The sequence below is a fragment of the Talpa europaea genome, assembly GCF_964194135.1.
Source record: "Talpa europaea genome assembly, chromosome: 5".
Classification (NCBI taxonomy): domain Eukaryota; kingdom Metazoa; phylum Chordata; class Mammalia; order Eulipotyphla; family Talpidae; genus Talpa; species Talpa europaea.
In genome coordinates this window covers 15,473,301-15,496,932 of record NC_140071.1, presented here as the reverse complement: position 1 = coordinate 15,496,932, position 23,632 = coordinate 15,473,301, and the positions used below count along the sequence as shown (strand labels likewise).

The 23,632-nt window shown below is 44.7% G+C and overlaps 1 protein-coding gene across 1 annotated transcript in view; it reads right to left on the bottom strand.

Annotated features, from left to right (window-relative positions):
• The window catches only part of PDZD2 (PDZ domain containing 2), a gene marked incomplete at both ends in the record, with an annotated part of 207,467 nt that overhangs the window by 84,597 nt on the left and 99,238 nt on the right, over window positions 1-23,632 (bottom strand). Inside the window, one exon of the mRNA XM_084233525.1 lies at window positions 1,315-1,816. Coding sequence (XP_084089651.1) covers window positions 1,315-1,816 — 502 coding nt within the window. The remainder of the gene's footprint in view (window positions 1-1,314; window positions 1,817-23,632) is intronic.

Here is a 23,632-nt window from a genome sequence, read left to right as displayed (position 1 = left end):
CCTCCTGAAGACTGTATCTTCAGTCTTCAAAATGATTAAGGAAGTCCATATCCCATGGCTTAATTTTTTTACCTTAGGCTTTATGAGTATTCACAATCTAATCATTAGGGGAATAATCAAATCAAGATATAGTATTCATTGACAAGAAACACATAATATTTTTGTGGCCCTTAATTTGGGAGGGGTGTACATCATAATCTTTAGTTGTTCTTAATCCTTTCTGGGGACTTAAAATTGGTAGGAAATCATTGATAAAGACATTTCTCACTTGCTTACACATTCCATCTACAGACAATGCTTCATCTATATAAGGTTTTCCGAAGATCACCCAGCACCTCAAATGAAAGAACATGGTCCCTTGAGAGAGGATACTTTGATTCTTCTCAACCCACTATACAGATTGGCTACAACTGCAGAAATATGCACGAAAGAGCCTTACTGGAAATTACAGTCACTCCCAAGGCACCAGTCCCCAGCATGAAAGCCGAGCTTGAGGCATCCTTTGTGTCCATTTTCTACTTTTCCCCTTTATGCCTATAGGGTGTCTTCTAGAAGATGTCAGAGAAGAACCACTAAGAACTACCTGGGAAGGTGTTGCTTTCCTAGGAACCCAGAAGAATATCATCAGTCAAGACGATTCATGGGACCACCATGCTTACCCTCAAGAAATGTAATCATGAGAGAGGGTTGCTTAGAATGGGGGAGACAGGTTGCGTCTAGAAGCACACGCATTACCATTCAGAATCAACCACGTCTACTATGCTTTAGGTACGAACGACCTGACCACCTCAGCTGGTTATCACAGCATCAGAGATTTCTGTGAAGTTTCCAAACTTCACTGGACTTCAGCAATGTAATAACAGGATCCCATGAAAATGTCACTGGTTTTGAAATGTTAAAAACAAAAGCAGATGCTTCCCTGCATGCTGGACATCCTTCCTGTTAATACCAAAGCTCGGACGCTTAAGCTATCAACTGCCACCAGAATTCTTGGCCTTGCAGTGGCAATTCCTCTGGTGACAGCAGTGATAAATAATGATGCCTTTCAAGTACTTTATCTGGGCCTCATATGACTCAAATTATATCACAGAGGCTCGAATTTTCCACTTAGGCTCACTTGACTAGCTCTTTACTTAAAGGAGGATAAAGTGACTTGAATTTTTTTGTTGTTGTCGTTATGTCCTCTGATCATTTATCTTAATAAATTTGTTGGCCACAAAATGCAAGGCCATCTTACATATACTTTTCTAAACCTTTAAAGCAACTTAAACAATAGTTTAAAAATCCAGGTTCCACATTCAAACCAAAACTTACCCGTGCCAGGCAGTCACTGGACTGGAAGTCCGTCTTCCCGGGTTTGGAGAGGTTGCGTTTGTCATTACTGGTGGGTGGTGGAGCTTCTGTCTTTGGAATCCTATGCTCTGTCCCTCTGTCCACTTCTGACCCATCCAGCTGGGACCCAGACACCTCCTTGAGAGGATCTGGGCCGTTCTCTAGCTCAAAGGCGTGACCATTTCCGAGCTCAGTGTCCAGGACATGGTCCGGCTCAGAGACCGGGTCACCGTCTAGCTCACAGCCAGTGATGCTCTTGGAATCTTCAGTGGCCTTAGGGGTAGAAGGCCTGGAAATGACCCCAAACTTTCTTGTTCTCTTCCCTTTTTTCACAGTTCCGTCCCCCAGCTCCAAGTTTGGGGTCTCTCCTGGTTCAGAGCTGTGGCTGCTGCTGCCATTATAAGGAGAGTGGACTTTGTGCTTAAAGCGCCGCAGCATGATCAGGTAGATGAAGCCGCCATTCCAGCACTGCTCAGCCAGGTAACTGCAACAGACACAGAGCGGCCATGAGCACCTCAAAGCGTCCTCCCACACACGGTGGGGGTGGGAGGGGGGATGGGACACATTCAGTGGGCCACCCAGGACCCACACGTGGTTAAAACCTGGCCAGAGGCTTGGGGTACGAAGCTGCCAAAAGACGCTCCACACTCAATTCATCTTTTTAATCTATTCATTCCTTTGTTGTTGATGCGAAAAACCACCCCAAACCAGACCAACCAACCGAAAAGCTCTATGAACTCAAAATTACACACGCAAGTACCCTGGGAAAGGTGCCAGAGAAATGTTTTCTACTAATAGAGTCAATTCTAATATACGATTAGAAAATTCTCCTCTGCTCCCTCGGCAATTTCTTGCATCAGAACCAGGCTAGACTCCCATTCGTATAGCTCTGATGTCATGACTGCAAGTCCCCAGGGTAAAGGACAGAGAAAATAGATGGGGGGAGCCTAGAGATCTACTCTGAGGATCTAAAAACCAACTGCACATGATGGAAACTCTGCCTCAAAGCGAAAGAGTATGGGGGCTGGGGCGGACGCAGGTGCTAAGAGGCGACCAGAGTGGGAGTCCTGGCAAGCCCAGCTGCCGTCAATGAGCATCACGTGCCTTCCTGGTTGTGGGGCCAGCCTGGTCCAGAGCACATGGGCAGCATCACTTGCTGGGTGCGGAGAACACTGACCAGGCAGGAAATATCGCCCAGGGCGACCAGGACAGAAGCTGCTGGAAATGGCATCCACCAGGAAGGGTGGGAGGCAGGAGGGATGCTTAACTTGCAGAAGACAAGGGCTGGGCTTTGCTGTGTTTCAGAAACTGCCAACACTTAGATGCAGGAAATAATATCAAGGAGATAATGCATGAGAAGCCTAACACACAATGATGACTCCAGATCTTAAAGAATAACAAAAAATGGAACATCAGATGAGCTGGTAATGAGTGTGTTCAGGATGGGATCATTAGGGCTTTAGCAAAGAAAACACTTGCTCAAAGTCAGGAAGCCGGGTTGGGCTGGACTCTACTTTCATGCCACCCAAGATAAGGAAGCACAGCCCCTGATGAATCCAGAGAAATGCCTTCCCCTACTGGAATCCTGCCACATTCTACACATCACCCATCCCCAAGCAAAGAATGTCAACAACCAAATTCTAAACGAATGGGCCTGCATCCAGTCTTCCTGTGCCCACAAAGAGAAGGCTTTGGGTTAAGTGCCTCCATCTTCACTAAGTGAAGAACAGAACATACCCAGCTACACCCAGTTCCCTGCTCTCCCATCTGAAACTCAGACCTGGTTCTGTTTGAAGTGCACAGAGGCCTGGGAGTAATGGTCAGGTTAAGGCAGTGATAGTGATGGCCCAAGAGAAGAAGAGGATACTTGCTGTGGAGGATAGCAAACCAGGGGAGGGTCCTCAGATATCAACCAAAGCTAGTAATAAACTTTCTTTGATCCTAGGCAATCAACCATGGTCATAAACTTACACAGCAAAACCAGGTAGATAAAAGGTACTGCACAGACCTCAGGTTCTTCTATGGACTACAGTGGGATGAACAGGCACAAAGGTCTGTCTGCTGGAGCCTAGAACATGAAAATTAAGCTTGTTCATCAGCACCATTTCTCTACAATGTTTAGATTTCATTTCTTTGAATTGTGTATTTTTCCTTCCATACTGGAAAGTTCTTGTAAAGGCATAAAATCCCAAGAGAAGTTGGCCAGGTCATAAGGGTTTCTTTGAACAAACAGCTACTATTAGTACAATATGCATGCTCAGATACTACAGTGGGAAATGTGGGATAGTCAAAACAGGACCAGATTGAGGAATTTGCCTCATCTGGCTTTGGTCCAACTTAGTAAAAATAATGGAAATATTACCAAATAACCAATACTGATGACTGACTAAACAAAACGTGGTATATCCGTGATGGAATAATACTTGGCAATAAAAAGGATTGAAGTATATGCTACAAGTTGGGTGAAGTTTGGCTGAAAGTATATACTACAAGTTGGGTGAAACATTAAGTGACAGATGCCAGACCACAAGAAGCCATATCTGATTCCACTTAGAACGCATTCCCAGAATAGGCAAAACCCTAAGGACAGAAAGTGGATTAGTAATCACCAGGTGCCAGGGGGAAGGGAGATCTGGGACTGACAGTTCACAGGAACAGGGTTATCTGGGTGTGATGGAATGTTCTGGAATTAAGACAGTGGCGATGGTTGCCCAATACAATGAATGTACACTTTGAAATGAATTTTACATTATGTGAATTACATCTCAATTTGGAAACTTAGCAGACATAATAACTGGCCAAGTTTTGAGTCCATTCTCTGAGTAGGTACTCCCTAAAAACTATCATTACAGAGGAAGAAACTAAGAAATGTCATTGAGTTTGCCTAAGTTCACATAGCTGCTCAGTGGTAGACCCAGGTCTGTCTGCTCCCAAAACTCGTGCTCTGTCCCCTGTGCAGTTCTGCTTCTGATCATCTCCTTGTTCAGTGTGCTCATATGCAAGGTGAGGGTGTTTAATGGGCCACCTCTCGGTTGCTTTTCTGTTCTTATAATTGTCAACAACAGTTTCCCAGGAAGCATAGTGGGGCCTATGGAGAAAGTCAACCCAACACTACTAACCCTGTCAGTGCCAAGGACAGAACCAAACCTGGAAAAGTAGAAACAGTCCTTTTGTATCCAAGTTGTTCTAGGCCTCCCAAACATTTACTCTCAACCTGCAAAAGATGTTACCTGGTGAGGTTATTCCTTTAAAACTGCTTTTGGGTCTTGGCCTTGGTACTCAGATGCTGAACAAACTTGAAGGTGAGGTGCAAAATGGATGAAGGGATCAAGAGGTGTACATGTCCAGCTATAAAATAATTAAGTCATAGGGATGTAGTGGACTCGATGGCACTCATAGACTATAAAGATTATACTGCAAATTAAAAATATTGCTTAGATAAAAAATAAGTTTTGTGGTAATCATTTTCATTGCATACAGAAGTCACATCATCATGTTGTACACCTAAAGCTAATTTGCTATATGTCAACCGTATTTCAACAACAACAAAAATAAAAGAATACGTAAAAAACAAAACTCTGAACAACTTGATAGACAGATAATAACCAGAGTCCTTTCTTTTCAATTCCCCAACTCCACCACAGAGACAGAGAACAAGACTTTGACTATCTTTCTCATCTCTACTCTCACAGAAGCTACAAGAACCTTGGAAGTTTCCATGACTGAGAGTATTTTATTCCTTTGGCAGGGATCATACTCAGTAAAATTATAAAACTAGAGGAGTTTATCTTTAGTTCAGCACCATCTTCTGGCTTCCTAGCAATAAATAAGACCTTGACACCTTAAAGGAACTGTATGACAGGTTATTTTATTCCTTCCTGGACACTGACCTTTCTAAGTTCAACCTAAAGCAAAGTGTAATGAATGACACTGTGGCTAGCTGATGAGAGTGAGACTTTTAGGAAGGGGGTCATTTTCTTACAATTCATCAAATCACCTTAAATGTAATGTCCTCACATTCCTGATCCATCTGTATTGAAATGACTTACCTAACTTCTCCAGCACCTTCCTGGCTAATTCATACTTCCAATTTCCTTTTCTGTTTCTTACCCAATTTTGTAATTTTTAAATTTCAAAGTTAACATTTGAGAGAAGAAATAGAATATGATCACTTCTTAGAAAAATAGACAATTTACTTGTTTTTAACAGTAAGCAAAACTAGCCTTTAGAAGCTTCTCTACCATATGATTATTTTTGGTTGCTTCCACAAATTTGAAACTGTCTTCTGGCATGTAAAAGTGTTAATTCAATTCAATTAAAATATACTTGATTTTGACCATCCCAGGATGGTCCTAAGATAAATAAGGAAAGACCAGGAAACCTAGAAATGAGGTTCTGAGTTTGAGCTTAGAACTTTCCTTCTGAAATGTGTTGTGGTTCTTCATTTCACTTGGCCTGACTGGACTCTTGTTACCTATTTTTCCTTCAAAAAGTGGTTAGTTTTAAGTACCTCCCCTCTTCCTTGAGCTGTCATAATTCTGGAGTCTAGGTTTTCCAGAGGCAGGAGGCTTGGGGCGGCGTGTTCAGGTGAGGCTGCATGCTTGGAAAAACTGATGGCTGGAGTTTGAAGAACAGGGAGGCCAGAGATCAGGTGGGCAAGAAACAGGAGGTGTTAGAAGGCAAAGGTACACATCATTTAACCATGCCCTGGTCCTATCAAAAGGGACTGAGGTGACCTTACAATTTTGATATTCTAGACTGATGTGCTAAAGTCTTTGCAGGAAGAGTTCTCCAGCTGTTTCTGAAAATCATCTTGGGCATCCAGCCACTGATAACTGATAGCTGGCACATGCTGTGAACCCATAGAGGAGTGCTGCCAAGCTGAACCATGGGCATATATGTGTGTAAAATTCAGAATAACTTGGATGACTACCACCGGGCACCGGTCTCTACTATTATGTGGTCTAAACCTTGTATAACTCAGAACACATAAATGAATTCTGGAACTTGGACTTTTCACCAAAGCAGGCATTCTCACTTCATCTGAGTGTATTGGGTCTCCAGTACGAACAATAGGAGAATAAACAGGAACTGCAGGAAAATGATTATAGATGAATTACTATGAGAGGGTCTGCGTTTTCTAGAATAGCATTAGCTGTTAATAGCCAGTCTGTCTAACACATAAGACAAATAAATGGAGGTCAGTTATTCTCACCCATGATATCCTCTTGCCTAAGAAGTAATGGGGGACTGGAAAGCCACTGGCGTCTTTTGAAAACTTGCTAAGCCTAATTAAGCCTGAGGGCTGTTGGAGGTTCTAAGTCTATAGGTTCTCAGAGAACAAAGGATTGAGTGGAAGAATTTTATATATATATATATACACACACACACACACACACACACACACACACACACACACACTGATTAGTTTCCTGATGAAGTGTGCCGAGAAATGGAGGGAAGTTTGGACAACCCAGTAAGAGGAAATGGGAGGATGATAAACTTTATTTCTTGGAGTTATTTTAATCACCAGACTCCCCACAGGTATTCTCTCAGGTGCTGCATTAGCCCTGATTAGATGGATAAAGATGGGGTTCAGGCACCAATGAGGCTTTGAAAACACATCAAAGTCTAGGCCTAGACAAGAAATGATGAGAATGCCATATCTAACCACTGATTAAGCCAATCCACGCTGCTCTGACTGCCTCTGTTTGGTCTAAGTAGCTGGGAATCACCAATTTTTCCCTCTCCCCTTGATCTGGAGATCAGAGTAGAGGATATGAAAAATGAGTATGTTCTCTTTATTACGAAATTTCTATTTAATTTTTTATTGTAAAATTTGGATTGGGGAAGTCAAGTGGAGAATGAAGAATCAGGGTTAATAAATATTCAAGATTTTTTCCCTGACTTGTGATACAGTATTAGTCTTTCAAACGCAACCCAAATGATCAATTATCTAAACCTGTTACAACCACACAGTTTAGCAGTGAAGCTTAAATCACACCCATCTACACACCAGAGAGAGGTCCATGTTGCCCTCAGGGAAACAGGACTTGGGGAAGTCATGCAAATACGCTGATGTCCTCTCTACTGCTAGTTCTATGAATAACTAACTCCTTCACCTCTGATCCAGGAGACTCATATCTCTTGCCGGCCTCTATGAAACTGTGGCCAGCTAATGGTTGGCTTTCTAGTAGATCATAAAAGAATCATAGTTCTTGACATTTAGCAGAACAATACACAAAATAACTCAATTTATAATTAGTCCTGTTTCCTAACACCGAACTTGAAAAGGAGCTGGTTGATGTATTATTCTTGACATCTATAATTAGGAAATAAAAGTCAATGTACATCTGAAAAGAAAGCAATACTGAAAATACATCTTTAAGGCAGAATCTAACAGAGTTGGACTGATATGAAGAGGTGTAAGAAAGGTGGGTGTTCTACCCTCGGATTCCACAAACATTGATGAAATGTAGGGTGCTAACCGTGAAGGCTGCAGCTGTGTCTGACCAGCATTAACGGACGTATGCCTTTTCACTGCTGAAATTCCATCTCCTGCATCATGGCTGTAACGTCCCTTCTGTGTTGAAGCAGAGCTGGTTCTCTGTTTACTGTGAAGAGCTACTAGATGAGATGAGATGGGTGGGGTGGTGTGTGTGTGTTTGTTTGTGTGTGTGTGTGTGTGTGTGTTGGGGACTGCAGAGAAACAATGAATGCAAAGCAACATGATTATATGAACAATGAAAAACATTATTTTGATTTCTATGCAACAAGGGATCATATTTTCATATTTACCTTAAAAATTGATATTATAGACTAATGCAATTGATTTAAATTCACAACCCCACAGCAAAGTAGCTTGACATTAGGATGCACTACACATTTTCCATTCTCATACAGCTTCAGGGGAAGGAAACAGGAGTGTGGCCTTTTCTATCCCATGACAATAAGTTTACATGACGTTTCAGTTTTCCTCAAAGGTTTTCATGTACCACTTTTCTGCATGAATCAATGCAAGCTTTCATAAAGCTCTTTTATCATTGCACCTTTAGGAAATAGGAATTCAGAAGTTAAATTAGTAGAAAATGCCTGATCAGGGATGAGAACTGAACTTATAAAGCAGGTGGCAGAGATGCTGGTCCTCAGAAGAGAACCTCTGGGCTTCTATTTGCAAATTTCCTTATTAAAGTTCTGTGGGGGACCAGAGTTCCTGACAACTATATGAGATCAACCTGCAGCCAACACAGAATCAAATCAGAACTCTGGCCACACAGCTCTGCTAACTCACGCTGATGTTGGTCACCTCTTTCTAGGGGGCGGGGGGAATGCTGGTCAAGCCAGAATCTGACGTGTGTGAACGAGTCGATCTCCCCTCATCAGGCAATTGATGAGCTCAGCCAGTGTACCTGGAACTTGCTCCACTTTTTTTCTCATGACATGTTATCTTTTTGTTTATAAAATTATTATTTGCTCATTATAAATTCATTCATTCATTTATTCAGCAAGTGGTTACTGAACTCTGTCTATATGCCAGGTACTGTTCCAAGCATTTGGGAGTACAGAGCTGAACAAAACTACGGCTCCTGTCTTTGTGGAGTTTCCAGTCTATTGAGGGAGACGGGCTATCAACAACAGACCTATTAAAACAAGCATCCAACTGTTTGTATGTTAGAAAGGGAGACAAGTTATGGAAAACAGAAAACGTCTAACAACAAAGAAAACGTCTAACAACAAAGAGGACCAGGCATGCCAGCAGCTGGAAGACCCAGGCTGAAATTTTCAACGCTGTGGCTAAGCAGCCCCGTTGGGAAGAATACATTGAGCAAAGACGTGAAGATGAAAACTGGGCATGCAGCTACCTGGAAGAACATTCTAGATAAAGGGAGGAGCCAGTGTGAATGTGGTCAACTGGAAGTGTGGCTGGTGTGTGTGAGGAGCGGCAAGGAGGTGCTGTGGCTGGAAAGGAGTGGGCGAGGACAAGAGTGACAGGATATGACGGAGGAGAGGTAGCAGACCAATTTATGCAAGGCCTCATGGGCTCTTGTGAAGACCACTATTCCCTCCCTCCTCCACAGAGGCCCCTGAAAGCCCCTCCTGCCTCCAAAGTTGTTGACGTGACCGCACTTAGGTGGAGCGAGCATTCTTTCCCATGGGGTCCCCTTCCCTCCGCCCACTGTTCCCATGTCATCATAAACCAACTCCGCTTCAAGAGCAGAGCTCTCCTCTCTTCTCTCCTCACTAACACTCAGCAGGCAACGTTTCCCAACACCATGCAATGTGTTGGGAATGGCACATAATACACGTAGCATAGAACATGCTGATGCTGTCCATATTTAACATGTGTAATATGCTCACAGATTCATGTTCTGATGCACTCCTATCAACCGCACTCCATTTTTTATTTTCTCTGTTATTTCCATCCAGGACAGAATTCTGGGGCTATAGGACCCAAAATCCCTCCCAGACTTCCTTTGCTTGGAGCAGTGCTCGGGAAGCTTCTACACCTCCCTGGCCAGCCAAAGACACCGATTTCACCCCCCAGTGGTCTCTGCTATGACGTGCTCTGAAAGCTGGAGAGGGGCCAGGTCTGAGAAACAGAAAACCTCCCGACGCCCCTGCTGTCGGCCCTGCAGCCCTGCCAGGTGCGTTTCCGATGCCAACTCCTATGTTTTCCTACAGCTCGTGTTGCCCTAGCCTTGGAAGAGGCTGTATCAACACTCAAGAGTCCCTGCAGCCAGACCACATCCCAAAGATCATTTTCAATTTATCTTCTAACCTCAGGCTACAAGCCCTGAAAGTGTGTCAAAGGTGACCCAGAGATTGAGTCCCATATTGCTCCTGCCACATCGCCCATGCTCCTCCCTGGTGAAAGTGCTAGAGGCGGTGAGAGTGAGCAACAGTCTCCTTTTCATTTCTTAAATCAAATTTTTACTGAGGTAACTTTAGTTTATACAACATGGTGTATGACTGAGGGGCAGAGGACCACACCTCTTCAGACGTACGTCACCACGCCACACAGTCTCCCTTTCCGCCCCCACCCCTGCAACCAGACGAATTTCAGATTTTACCACGGCCTAGTAATCCACACGACGCATGATTCAAAAGGTGACCAGCCCCTTTCCCACAGGTGATTCTATAAAAGGGGACACTCCTGAGGGTCCCCGTATCTCAGAACCACATGATACTATTCACACACTAAGTCAAGTATGGATGCAACGTCTGTATCGTGCAGTTCCCTCCCTTTCAAGTGGATCCTGCTCCATCTTGAAATAATTTCCCCAGCTCGCCTCAATCCTCCTTGGGTCTGTCCCATTGGTTTGGCAAGAGTCTGCCCCCACCTCGTGCTAAGCCCGGTTTCACTTCTGTCAAAACAGCTTCCATCAAAATAGGGGCTTCTTTCCCAATCTTTCGCTGTCTTAAAGTCAGCAGAGAAAAGATACTTAAGAAATTGCAAATTCACTGCCCCCATCAGTGTGCGCTGGCTAATGTCACTCACTCTTCCCCTGAATCTCCTCTGTCCTTGGTGGACTCAGGATATTTTTAAACATGCTTTTCTTTTTCTCTTCTTTCTTTTTTAAGACTCTTTGGCACAGGGTCGGGCTGGACAGGTCTCATAATCTACTTGGGTTCATGCAGACTTTCTTTGTTGAGACTGACACTTAATAAGTTTCTCTCCAAGCAAAGGGTGCTCCTTAGAAGCTGGATTTGTTGGGTATTTTCCCTACGGTTGACCCATCTGCATGATTCTCCAGGACTCTTCCTAGTTTGAAGGACTCTGGTTATAAGAAAGTCAAATCAATAGACCCCTGGTTTAGGAAAACAGAAAAGCCAAGTTCTCACAGATGTGGATAGAACAATGTAAAAATCTTGGCTTCCAATCGATGGACTTTTCTCGTGTTTAATGGCCAGAGGTGACATCATTGAATATCTTTGTGACCCTTTTGTGGCCCCTGGTTCTTAATTACGTTTAGACAAGGAATATACAGGACCATTTGTTCCTATCCACTGGGATTTTAAAAATAACTGCAGGTGAAACATTAGAGAAACCTTAAGTTATTGGATGCATAAGCATAAATGCTGAAATGAAAATGCAAAGCTTGCTTCTAAAGGTGTGTTTATATTAGAACTATATTAAACCAACCGAAGTTATAATAGATGAGGGGGACTAGCACCAATATTGACTAAGGAACTATCCTCCATGCTGCACCTTGTGTACTGCATACTGTGCTAACACACCCATCACTTACTTCAATATAAAACAACCCTAGATAGACATTATGACCCATCTTTTTAGTGATGAGAAAATCGAGGCTTAATGTGCCCAAGATCACAGAGTATGGGCGGAACTGGGATTCAAATTTCCATCTGATACCAAACACATCCAGGCAATGACCTTGGGATTCACTGTGGCAAAGCCCCATCCTAATGTAGCTCATCATGACCAGGCTGGAATGAACAAAATGGGCTGCAACCTCTAACAGCCAAAAGAGGCCTCTCTCTACTTCATAGGGATTCTACTTCAGTGGTTTATTTACACCCCAAATGTCCCAAACCATAAGAAAAGGGCCTTAGGGCAAACAAGAGGTTATTCCAGGCAGGCCCAGAAGGCAGGTGAGCACTTGGGAGGGGTAAGGCTGTGTCAGGGTGTAGGCAGAGGCAGCCACTGCCCCCAATCCATGTCGCAGCTTGGAGCCTGACACAGTCCTTAGGAATGAGAAAGTAGAAGCAAAACTCAGATTACCAAGAATTAGACGAGTTAGGCACCAACGTGGCCCCCAGACCGGACAAAGGTCAAGCAAAATAGCAAAAGCATGATATGCTCTCCCATGTTGACCTTTCCCCTCAGGGCTACTGGAGCTCAGTCACCCTCCCTTGTCTCCCTCCCCCAGCAGGACTGTGCAGAGGGGACCTCTCTATGTTACACTCCCTGCTTTGCCCTGACTTTCGGCAGTCTGTGAGCAGGTACATCCTAATGCCGTGCTCGTTATTCCTAGGTCTTCTTATGGAAGACAGGGAGCTGTCAGGAGGTGACTGGGTGACAGAAAGCAGAATGAGGGAGGGGTAGACAAATCCCTGGGCTGTGTGGCCATGAAGTACCACTCGGTCACCCCGTCAAGTAACGAATGTGTCCTTTTGCTGAGGACATGTTGGTCAGCTCATGACCTGCAACACTGAGTGCATGGCCCACCTCAGCTTTCAGTTGTCTCACTCCTCGGGGTGATTCCGGGGCAATGGTGAGCGACAGGAGACGAGGCCTGGCCATTTCCACCGTGTGGGACTCCTCTCATGGCCAGCTTTGCCCCAGAACTCCCTGTCAGTCTCCCCTGCCCAGTCCTGCTTCATCCTTTTTTCTTTCACAGCTGTTACCCTAACAGACACTCACTGCTCTCAGCTCCAACTCACCATCTGCTTCCTGGAGAACCCAATGTAAACAGGGCAAAATAATAACAAAACAGTACCCCCAAGGGAGATGATGGGAAATAATAGCCAAAAAGGGCCTTTGAGGAATAGGATTAGACTCAGTTATGAATATGGTTATAGAAGAAACCAGCAGAGGAATTTTTAACAAGTAGAATGAATGGTGTAGGAAGGCCTAAGTGACTCCATCTTGTCTGGACGCCATGTTTGGTCCATGTACATTAACCCTGTACTTGTGACCCATACACAACTCTATTGATCTTAGTAGAACAAAGATGTGTGTGACGACACTAGACATCCAGCAGGACAACAGTCTTATACAAGAATGGTCTATGAAGACCCTGGCCAAGAGGGTGGTGGGCCCCGTTTCACCCGCAGTCCTGGCCACTGGCTCTGGACCCCTGTAAGGTGTCCTTAGTAAACTTTAATTGTGATTAATGGACAGGCCCATGTCACTCTTCAGACTCAATTACCTTCTCAATTTGGGGGAATTTTACTCATCCCATAGCTGTACAGATGGCATTTAAAGGTTTCCTTTAAATCTTTTGGCTGTAGCAGGAATAATCAACGGCAAAGGGCCCTTCACATTGGGACTGTCTTTACTTCATACCGAAACAGTGTCACCAAAATTCACTCAAATAACACTATTTGGAGCAAGAGTATGCTAGACTCATGTGAGTCCTGCCACTTGGGCCCCTCGCAAAGACACTTCAGAGACTAATTCCTTAGTCCACCTACCTCGGGGGTTACTGAGAGGATTAAATGGGACAATCGACTAAGCCAGGTGGTTTCCTGCCTGGTATACAATAAATGCCAATTTTTCCCCCCTCTCAGAAATTTGCTAGGTAATCACAGGTCAACCAGTTAAACTTGTCTGCAGCTATTGTCCTGGATGGAATCCCCAGGAGGCAGCTGTGGAGTTAGATGGAGCCACAGGTACCAGCGTCTAGGTGGGAAAAAGAACTCTCTGGAAGAAGCAAGTTCACAGGTCAGGCAGGACTCAGAAATGCATTGAAAGCTGAAGATCTGAAGAGGGAGGGCCTGCGCACCCCAGATACAGCATCTGGCCCCTAGGGGCAGAGAGGCATTAACGGGCCTCATGGCTCTAAGTCATTGTTTACAGAATGGGGGTGCTGCAGGGGGTCAGGCCAGTATAGACAGTCAGCACAGTGTAGACAGTCAGCACAGCCACATGAGCCGCCAGCAGAGATGAGACAGATGTCTTTCAAAATAGACCAATAGCGGCCTCTTGTTTCGCTTCCACAAGTCCATCTGGCCAGAGGCAGGTTCCCAGCTCCCAGAGCAATTGCAAGCTTGCTGGCCTGGCCTGAACTCTGAGGATGGCCCCAGAGGTGCTGGCACAGCCCCCGGAATCAGGGCGGAGTCTGGGAGGCTGCCCATCCCAACCGAGCTGTGAGATCAGCTGACCGCTGAATAGATTTTGTAAAATATTTTGCAAAACATGCAGGCTGCTCACACTGATACAAGCAACTGCCAGAGAAATCAGACACAGGAGTAAATCAAATGCACGTGCGTGCAAGGGAGACACTGGCCCTCCCGCCTCCGCTGCCCTGACCCGCCTCTCCTCCATTTATCATGCACATCTGGAAGGTAGCCCTCCTTTTCGGTCTAGCTGCCTCCTTTTCAAGGCCTCTCTCGCTTTTCTGAGGAGGAATTTCCAGAGCTGGTGGTTTGCCTAGTAAATACGGCCACATATTACAAGCCATTAGCTAGTCCACACGATGATGTTTGTAAGATGTCTACAGAGGCTGTCTGCAGACTTGCGTTTCAACTCGAGGGGAAAACACACCCAGCGTGAGAGCCGGCGTCTCGCCTCGGGACGAGGAGCAAGCAGGTGTGGGTATTTGAGTCACAGGCATGTTTTAGACTACGAGGAGCTCTCTCCGTTACCAAGTGTTCTCAACAGGAAATAGCTGGCAGGAGGCACGCTAGACTTGGAAGCATCCTCCTTAGAGCAAACAGAAAACATTCAAAAACAAAATCAGAGCCATGGGCTGCCTGGAAAAACAAACACCCTCAAAAGTTATTTCTTGAACTGCACACCAGGAAGAGTGTGAGCTGGAAGACTCTGGAAGGGAAGAGAAAACAGCACTGAAGAAAGGGCCCTCTCCAATCTTGGGGAACAACAAAGAGTTTTTTCCAAAGTGTTGTCTCATTTAGAGGGAAAAATCTCTCAGAGATAAAGGGGCATCTGAATTTGTTGACATTCCTCATGGTGGGGGGCAAACCACACCCGTTTCTTCGTACAGGTTGGAGTTTCGTGAGGATGGATGCTGCCAGGGGCCAGGGCGCCCCATTTACCAGAGGCTCAAAGGCCTTGATTTGGGCTGAGATGATTCAGGGCACAGGATTATTAAAAACAAAGCAACACTCAACTAGGAAGTTTTCTTCTGGCTCATGTTAGCAATTTTTATCCTGAGTACTTTCCAGAAACTTCCTCTTAGAGAAACCTATTGCACTCTTTTAAAATGAGCTCTTGTGCCAACTAAGCACATCATGCTGAGGTTCACTTAGTCCCTCTGTCCAGCTTCCTTGAAGGACTTACCTGTTGGCACCACCATTTCTCAAAAGGGCCCTGTTCTGCAACCATCTGAGGCCGAGCGGGTTCACTGTCGGTTCAGGCAGCTTGAATGAGAACCTTGGAGCCCTGGGCATCACCCCCACAGGTTAGCCAGCAGGGAGACAGCAACTTGGGCCCCCTGAGAATCCCCATATGCTCTTTCCTCACTTTGTTCTCTGATGCTCTCCACCATGCGGTCTTCTGTTGTCCTTCCTGCTGCCCTCTGTGACTCCCCTCCCCTATATAGTCAGTCTCTCTGCTCAGGTGTGCCCACTTAGGCGCGCCCACACCATCCTCCAGTGTCCGCCATCAGGCATGCGCATAGGACCACAGGTGTCGATCATAGATGCTAATGGCAGGAGGGTGGAAAAAGCCTGATAACTTCCATTTGCCCCGTAGACCCCCTCCTCGTACTTTGCTTCTGAGCAGGAGATGACCCCAGGTGTGAGTGAAGTTTGACAAAGGTGATCTGTGGAAAACTTCAGAACTGAAAAGGAGGGTCTTTAAATTACCAACACAAAGCTGACAAGATCTAGTTTCACTGATTTCATCTTTAAAAAATATAAATAAAAATATGGCTAAGTCCAAAGGGACTGGCAAGGATCCCTTCAAATGGCTGAAGTTCCAGATGGAAGAGTATATAGACCTTCTCCAAAGAAAATGTCTGCTTCTCAAAGCTTTTATGTCCCGATTTGCTCTCCCTGGGGCAGAAGTGAGGGCAGAAGGTAAAAGAAACCAAGAGGAAGAATAAATTAAAAAAGTGAGTATTCAGAATTCATTCATTTCTTAAATCCCAATGGGATCAATGAACGCAGTCATGTTCTCAATGCCCTGGGTTCAGGACGGCTCAGCTGACACTGAGTCTGGCTTCCTCCCTGGCTCCCACAGATGCACACACAGAGGGACAGATGGACAGATGCAGAGGTTGCAGAGAGAAAACAATCGCAGCCCACCGCCCCCCACCAAAAGGGGAATTCTGCTAAGACCTTTATCGGCAGCCCCAGACCACAGTCTTGGGTCCAGGCAGATTTTCTCTGAAAACGAAGGAGAGGATACAAAGAGAAAGAAGTTTAAAAATTGGGCGTGGACAATGGGCTAGGACCATCGGTCCTGCCCTCAAGAGTTTTCAATGTGTGATCAGTTGCAAAAATTAATGAGTTGAGTACATAATTATCTAAATGATATTAAAAATGCATAAAACATAAAAGAATGATATATAAGTCAAATATTAGAACATCTTAGTTATTAGGTAAATAAAATAAGATACAAAATAATATATATGATTTGATGCTCTGTAATTTAAAAATGACATTCATTACATGAAAAATGATCTAACAGAAGCACAGGTTCAGGGACTGGCCAGCTTTGGGGGTGATGTGGACAGGCCAGGTTTTCTTCAGGAGGTGCTAGGGGTCTTGAGGCCCAAGAGAAGTCAGGTAAGGTGGGAGGAGGCAGAAGTGCAGGGTCTGGGTTGAGGGGAGACGGTTCCGGCACAGTTCAAGACCATGTGCAAAGCCCTGGGCAAGCAGTGATTCTGACTATGATTCTGAGTCTGTCTCAAGCCTAGCAGTACAGAGCCTCTGGGATGAAGAGTGGCACCCCTAAATTCAGGTCCACCTACAACCTCAGAATGTAACCTCATTTGGAAATAGGATCTTTGCAAGTATAATTGCATTAGGATCCAGATAAGATCATACTGGATCAAGGTGGACTCTGGTGAGAGGTCCTTATACGAGCTGGATAAGAACACAGGTGCACAGGAGATGATGTGACAACGGAGCTAGAGGTTGGCACGATGCATCTCCCAGCCAGGAAGTGCCAGGGTTACCTACAAGGACTGGAAGCCACAAGAGGCCTAGAGGAGGGAGCACCGCTGCTAATATTCTGTCTCAGGCCTCCAGGCTGCAGAGAGAGTAAACATGGTGCTGTGATTTAAGCCATCAAAGCTGTGGCTCTTTGTTTAGTCCATGCTAGGAAACAAAGACAGTCACCTCCCCTGCCATTCCTTGACTCCTGAACGTCCATCACAAGATGCAATCTTGCAAAACCCTCTAAGACCTATATAAAATAATTTGATCTTGTTTCACATGGCTATGTAATAAACTGACTTTCCGTAAATTCATGTTTATGTAACAAACCAACTTTATGTCAATGCTAATTAAGGGCATACTTAAAAAAAAAAAAAGAGCGTAAAGTCCCCTTTAACACAATCTTTAAAAATATCAAGACAAAGCGCCCTGTTTTACAGGTAAAGCAAGCTGTTTCGTTTACTTCAGATTAATCCATAAGCACAGTGATGAGTTACTGACTTGAATCTAAATAATATGTCATTTAAAAAGCTGAAATAGCGGGACTCCCCAGTGGCGCAGCAGTTGAGCGCTGGGCTGTGAAGCTGCCCGCAGCCTCTGCAGCGCCGGTTCGATCCCCGGCCGCCAGCGAGGGTCCCAATGGCTGGTCCCACCTGGTGCCCAGACCTCTCCTGCCGCCCGCTGCTCCCCTCAGCAGTGTACTTCGGTCTCTCTGCCTGTTCTGCTCCCCGCTCTGGCTCTGGTGAATTCTCTCACCCTCCCTCGCTTCTGACTGTACCCAGTGCTTGTATGAATAAATAAATAAATCTTAAAAAAAAAAAGTTAAAATAGCTATTATGAAATAGAAGGAAAATATTTAAAATACAGGGAAAACGACCTACGTGAAACCTATGGCATCAAGAACTGAAAAAACTTGCCTTTTAGAGCCTTGAACATTTAGGAGTTTTGCATATGAACTGCATTAACTGTGCTGTTTTGTTTTTCACATTGATGTTTGGTATCTAGATGACAAGATGAGGGAGACTGCCAGTTGCAACTTGTAATCCCTTTTCAAGCAATACACCACAGGGAGGAATAGTCTTTATTCCAATGAACAGCAGCTACCCTGGGTAGGACGAGACATTCGCTATGTGTGACTTTTGATCAAGTGTCTCTTAAAGATCTGGTGAACATCAGCATGAGACTGATCACGGTCATTATCAATCGGAAGCATCAGCGTCCCCTGTGCTTCTTTTCTTTAATGAGCCATTAAGGGCACAGCAACGATCTTACCAAACAGGGGAAATGATTTAGGACCAGCCAATGGGCAAAACCACTGTGGAGGCTACAGCTGATCACCTTCACCATGAGCCGGGGAACTGAGTCATGAGAACGCCAACTGTTCCCTCGCTCAGCACCACTCAGAGAGGCTCCAACCACTTCCGAGGGAAAAATGGTAAGAGGTTATTTTCTTATTTTCAGCATTACATTTGAGGTTGACTCCATTAATTAACGACATGGACCTCAGGGCCACATCCACCAAGTCTTGGTAATGGTCTGAGGGTGGCATCTTGCTCAGTGGGCTACAGAGAGCTCAAGTCACTGATGGGTGACTTCCCCTGGGTCGGCGCCAACAGGTATTAGCTGTGCTGTCAATGCAGCTCTCTCCTCACTGAACACACTTAGAGGTTAAAAGCAAATAAACCCAATAAAGATGTCAGAGGGTATTTGTAGGGTAAGGAAAAATGTCAGGCTTTTCTGCCCTCCCGCCATCAGGATAGATGATGGATCCTTGCAGTCCTGAATGCATGCCTGATGGCGGGCACCTGGAGTAGGGTGTGGGCATAGGTAGATGGGATTCACCTGGGCTGAGACTGGGCTTTTAAGGGCGGCGTCACAGAGAAGCCAAGAAGCAGAGAAGCCGAGAGAAGGCTGGAGAGCCCAGAGTGAAGACCTGCTGGGGGCTGGGAGGCCTGCCAGCCTACCAGCCTACCAGCCCCCCAACACCCCTGCCTGCCACGTACCTGCTAAATCCCAATAAAAGACCTGCAAAAAACCACTGAGGTCTCTCTAGGACTCCTCCTTTACCTGGTCTGCTGGATCAGAGAAAACCTGCCCTGTGTCATTCCTGACCTTTACAGTATTATCCATGCATCACACAAGTTTCTAAAAGACCTACACTTGGGATGGACTGAGTTTCCTCTTTAGCCTTTCTCCTGTGGCGTCTGGCGGTTATCAGAGCATAGGTGGTAACGTGGCCAGCTGCTCCTTCGTCTCCCTCCAGCAGTAGACGTGAACTGCCATCTTGTCAGTCAAGTAAGGATGAATGTGTTACATAACAGAATGAAAGACTATGGGCATTTGCACCTAGAAGTTCCTGGGAAGGGAGGAGTCCCCATTTAGATCTTTTTTTTTTTTTTTTTAATAGAGGCATGTTTTATTTATTTATTTATTCGTTTGTTCGTTTTTGTTTGTACATGCACTGGGTACAGTCAGAAGCGCGGGAGGGTGAGAGAATTCACCAGAGCCAGAGCGGGGAGCAGAGCAGGCAGAAGGACCGAAGTACACTGCTGAGGGGAGCAGCGGGCGGCAGGAGAGGTCTGCGCGCCATGTGGGACCCTCCTCTGGTGGCCGGGGAGCAGCCGGGGATCGAACCGGCGCCGCAGAGGCCGCGGGCAGCTTCGCAACCCAGTGCTCAACCGCTGCGCCACTGGGAAGACACACCCACATTGCTAAGGGATGTCTTCATCTAACAAGGCTACTTTCCCTTGTTTATACGATAGGGTTGGAGTTTGCTTCCCGCAGCCTTACATGTAGGGGAGGTTTGAAAGGTTCAAAGAGTGTTAGGCAAAGTGTATCACTGGAGGGATAAAAGCCCATCCTGAAGGGCTGCACACAAAAGACAGGAGGTGCAGCGCCCTTACTCTGTTACTGACACTGCCTTGCTTTGGTGTAGTCTTCATGTATTACGACAGTCACCACTGGCAGCAGCGTCATCCTTACTATCTGACCAAGACAAACTTGGGAGGCAGGTAAGGAAGCCAGGGCTGGCGCTAGTCTATAGGGGATAAAACTTAGGAGATGAAGGAGCTTCATGGGACCCACAAGGACACCTGATCCAGAGCTCCTCCCTCCTCCTGTGCACAGAGACTGGAGATGTGACAGCCTCTGTTTTAAGAATGAGCTCGACTCAGATCAGGAAGATCTTCCAGAATTCTCCTCATGCTGCCAGGAGGGTACATTACCCACTGGGACTGGGCTGGGCTGGCCCTAGCAGCCTGTTGGACAGACTGCAGGTTTTGGTGTCCCAAAGACCTAGGCTTGAGTGTGTCACTTAACTGTTGTGTAACCCTAGAGCAAACTGTGTCTTGCCTCGGTTTCCTCATCTGAAATGGATTGTTTTGAGAATGAAATGATATGAAGATGCAAAACATGAGGCATATGATTACAACAACTAAAAAATTTTCACAGTGATTATACCCAGGACCACTTGGCTGCAAATGGAGAAGTGAATTAATTACATATAAAATCCTCACTGGTGAAAGGAAATGAAAACCTGGATGATAAAGGTGAGTAGCTGGGTAACTGGACAGCATCCCCAGGCTCCTGGCCCACATGCTCAGGCAAAGTCAATTCTACAGCAGCCCTAGGGAAGCAGTCTACTCCCCAGCAAGCCAACTTTCTAACCTGGCAGTCTGGGGAGTCATGTGAAACACCCCAATCTCAGAGCACAGATTCAGTTAAAAAGACACCTATTTCAAAAGATCAAGAGGACAAGTGTTTCCAGAAACACTGTCTACCACTGTTGGGCTCCTAGGTCTACCTCTACCTGACTGCTGGAGGGGTAGTTTCTCTCTAGAAATTCCACAGAGCACAGGTCTTAGGCTTCCTCCATTGCCAGCACTGGGCTAATTACACTGAACTTGGCACTTGAAGATGAAATGTTCTCTAATGACTCCCAAGTGGATTTACATGAACATCATGTTAATCGATAGGACTGCACACCTAACACTGGGCCTGTAGCCCTTTTGCTTGTCCCTGCCTCCCCTAGGCCCTCCTCCAGCGTGCAGGCGTTTCCAGCACTACAGTAAGCCAGCAGTCACATGCACTTAATGATGAGTCAAATCCTGTACCCTTTGCCCTGAGTACTAATGAGCAGTGGTGGAAAAATGCAGAGTATCAACAAGGCGGTGGTTTTCCAAACATAAGAGTTTGACAAAACTACATTGAGACACGGACCCATCTTTTCTAAATGTGAATCACTGTAAGTGAGGACAGGAGGTTAAAAAAACTGAAGCTGCTACAATTTAGATGTCTGCTTGCCATGGCACACATGGCGAAAATGAGGCAACTCTGCATTCTTGCAAAAAAAAAAAAAAATAAAAACAACAAAACCCCAAACTCATATGGTGAAGTAGATCAAGGAAAACATGAAAGTTTTCCCTTTGCATCACCCCCCAAAACCATTCTCACAATTTGACTTTCAACTTTTATCTTATGGGGCGCTCTCACCCATAACTTCAGCATCTCCTTTGTAGTGTCTGCATTTTTCAGTCCTACTTGTGGAGGCTCCCCAACCTGAGATGATCATGTTCTCTGCTCCTACTACTTTCATACATTTCATTTAACTCATCATTCCCCCTGGAATTTATTGATTCATTTTAGGGCAGGACTTAACTTTACACTTTCTTCTAAAAAGTTTTAGCTAACGGTTTCAATAAAATTCACTAACCAGGCTGTTGTTTATATTACAGTTTCAAATGACTCCCTTTCCTACACCAAATTCCCTGACCCTTATGTGCCTTTTTGGGATTCCCTACTCTATTCCACCAGCCTATTTGTTGACTCCTGTGCCACTCTTTTAATGACTATAGCTTTAGTGTATGGTTTGCTGTCTGCTGAGAGAGAACACACCCTTCTTCATAGTTCTGATTTTTCTGAAAATGTCTCAGCTATAACTCACTTTCCCCTTTCAGCTGAATTTTAATTTATCTGCTCAAATTCCAAAAACATGCTTTTTTTAGAGTTTGATGGAAATTGTATTTTATAAAGCAGGAAAATGGCAGAATCTTGTGTTTTTAAAATTCTCTCTGTGGAGCCCATTTACAAAGTACAAGAACTGCGGTTGCAGATACATGATCTTAATAACTGTTCTTCAGTTTATGGGATGCAATAAGCTATGATCATTCCCATTAAAAAACAAACAAGTAATTTACCTAGTCAGCCCTCATGGTCAGCTTTGAGCCTTTAGAGTAAATCTCCATGCTCTAATCTGCATCCCACAAGTTTTCAATTGAGGTTATGAAATCCAAGAGGGCTTTCTTTGAAAGTTATTTTTACCAAAGCATAAATCAAAGGTATACAGAGGTTACAAATTCAGACATTCCTATCACATAATTATTTCAAATCATTCTCTCCCTTCTCCATTCTAACCTGAATTTCAGAGTGTGCAGTGTTTATGATATAACTATATCTCTTGGCATAGAGTTCTTAAAATTATTACCACAGACATTTAGTGGAATGAGTCCAATTTTAAACTGAAAACAGTACTTTGAAAGATTTTAAAAGTCTGGCATCTCTGTTTTTATAATAATTACAACTCAATTATAAAGTCATAATATTAAAGCAGTGACAGATTTCCTTTAAGTCGTTTGACCAGACTTTTCTTTAAAAAGGATAAACGAACAAAAAACAAGAAGGGTTTAAACTAATTTTAAAGTGTAACAAGATCTGTATTCAAAATAGACAAAAGGCTAGTGCTGATGCTTGCAGGCAAAGAAAAAATTTAGACAGATACATACTCTGTCTAAATACTTCACTTTTCATCTATTTTCCATGCTTCAAGAGATATGATAAAGATAACTATCTGGCATCGCCGACGTACAGAGATCACATGAGAGAACAATAATTTCTCTGTCCTATAGACCATGTTTGCAGAGATGAGAGAAGGACAGAGAAGGACACATTTTGTGAAATGTTACACAGGCCTCTACCTGATATGACAGCACATTCAAGGAGTAAAGGGATAAAATACCTGTGGTACATCCATACAATGGAGCACTACTCAGCAACCAAAAGCAAAAGACTATTGATACCTCTAACAGCATGGATGAATCTCAGATGCATAGTGCTAGGTGAAAGGAGCCAGATTTCATGGCTACATGCTGTATAAGTCCATTCATATGACATGCTGGAAAAAGACAAAACAATAGGGACAGAGGAGATACATCAGTGGTTGCCAGAAGCTGAGGGTGGGGAGAGGGTTTGACCACAAGGGATTATTTTTTTGGGTGATGGAACCATTCTCCATCCAGAGTAGGGTGGTAATTCCCATGACCTTGCATTTGCCAGAATGTATAGACTAGAACAACTCAAAGACCCTCCCTTAATTTCCTATGTTAGCAGAATGTCTCTATTTTGTACTCTAAGTGTGCTCCACTTAACCTTTTCTTCTGGAATTTGAGAAAACTCCTCATGCTAAAGAGTAGAAGCACATTATACCTCAATAAAC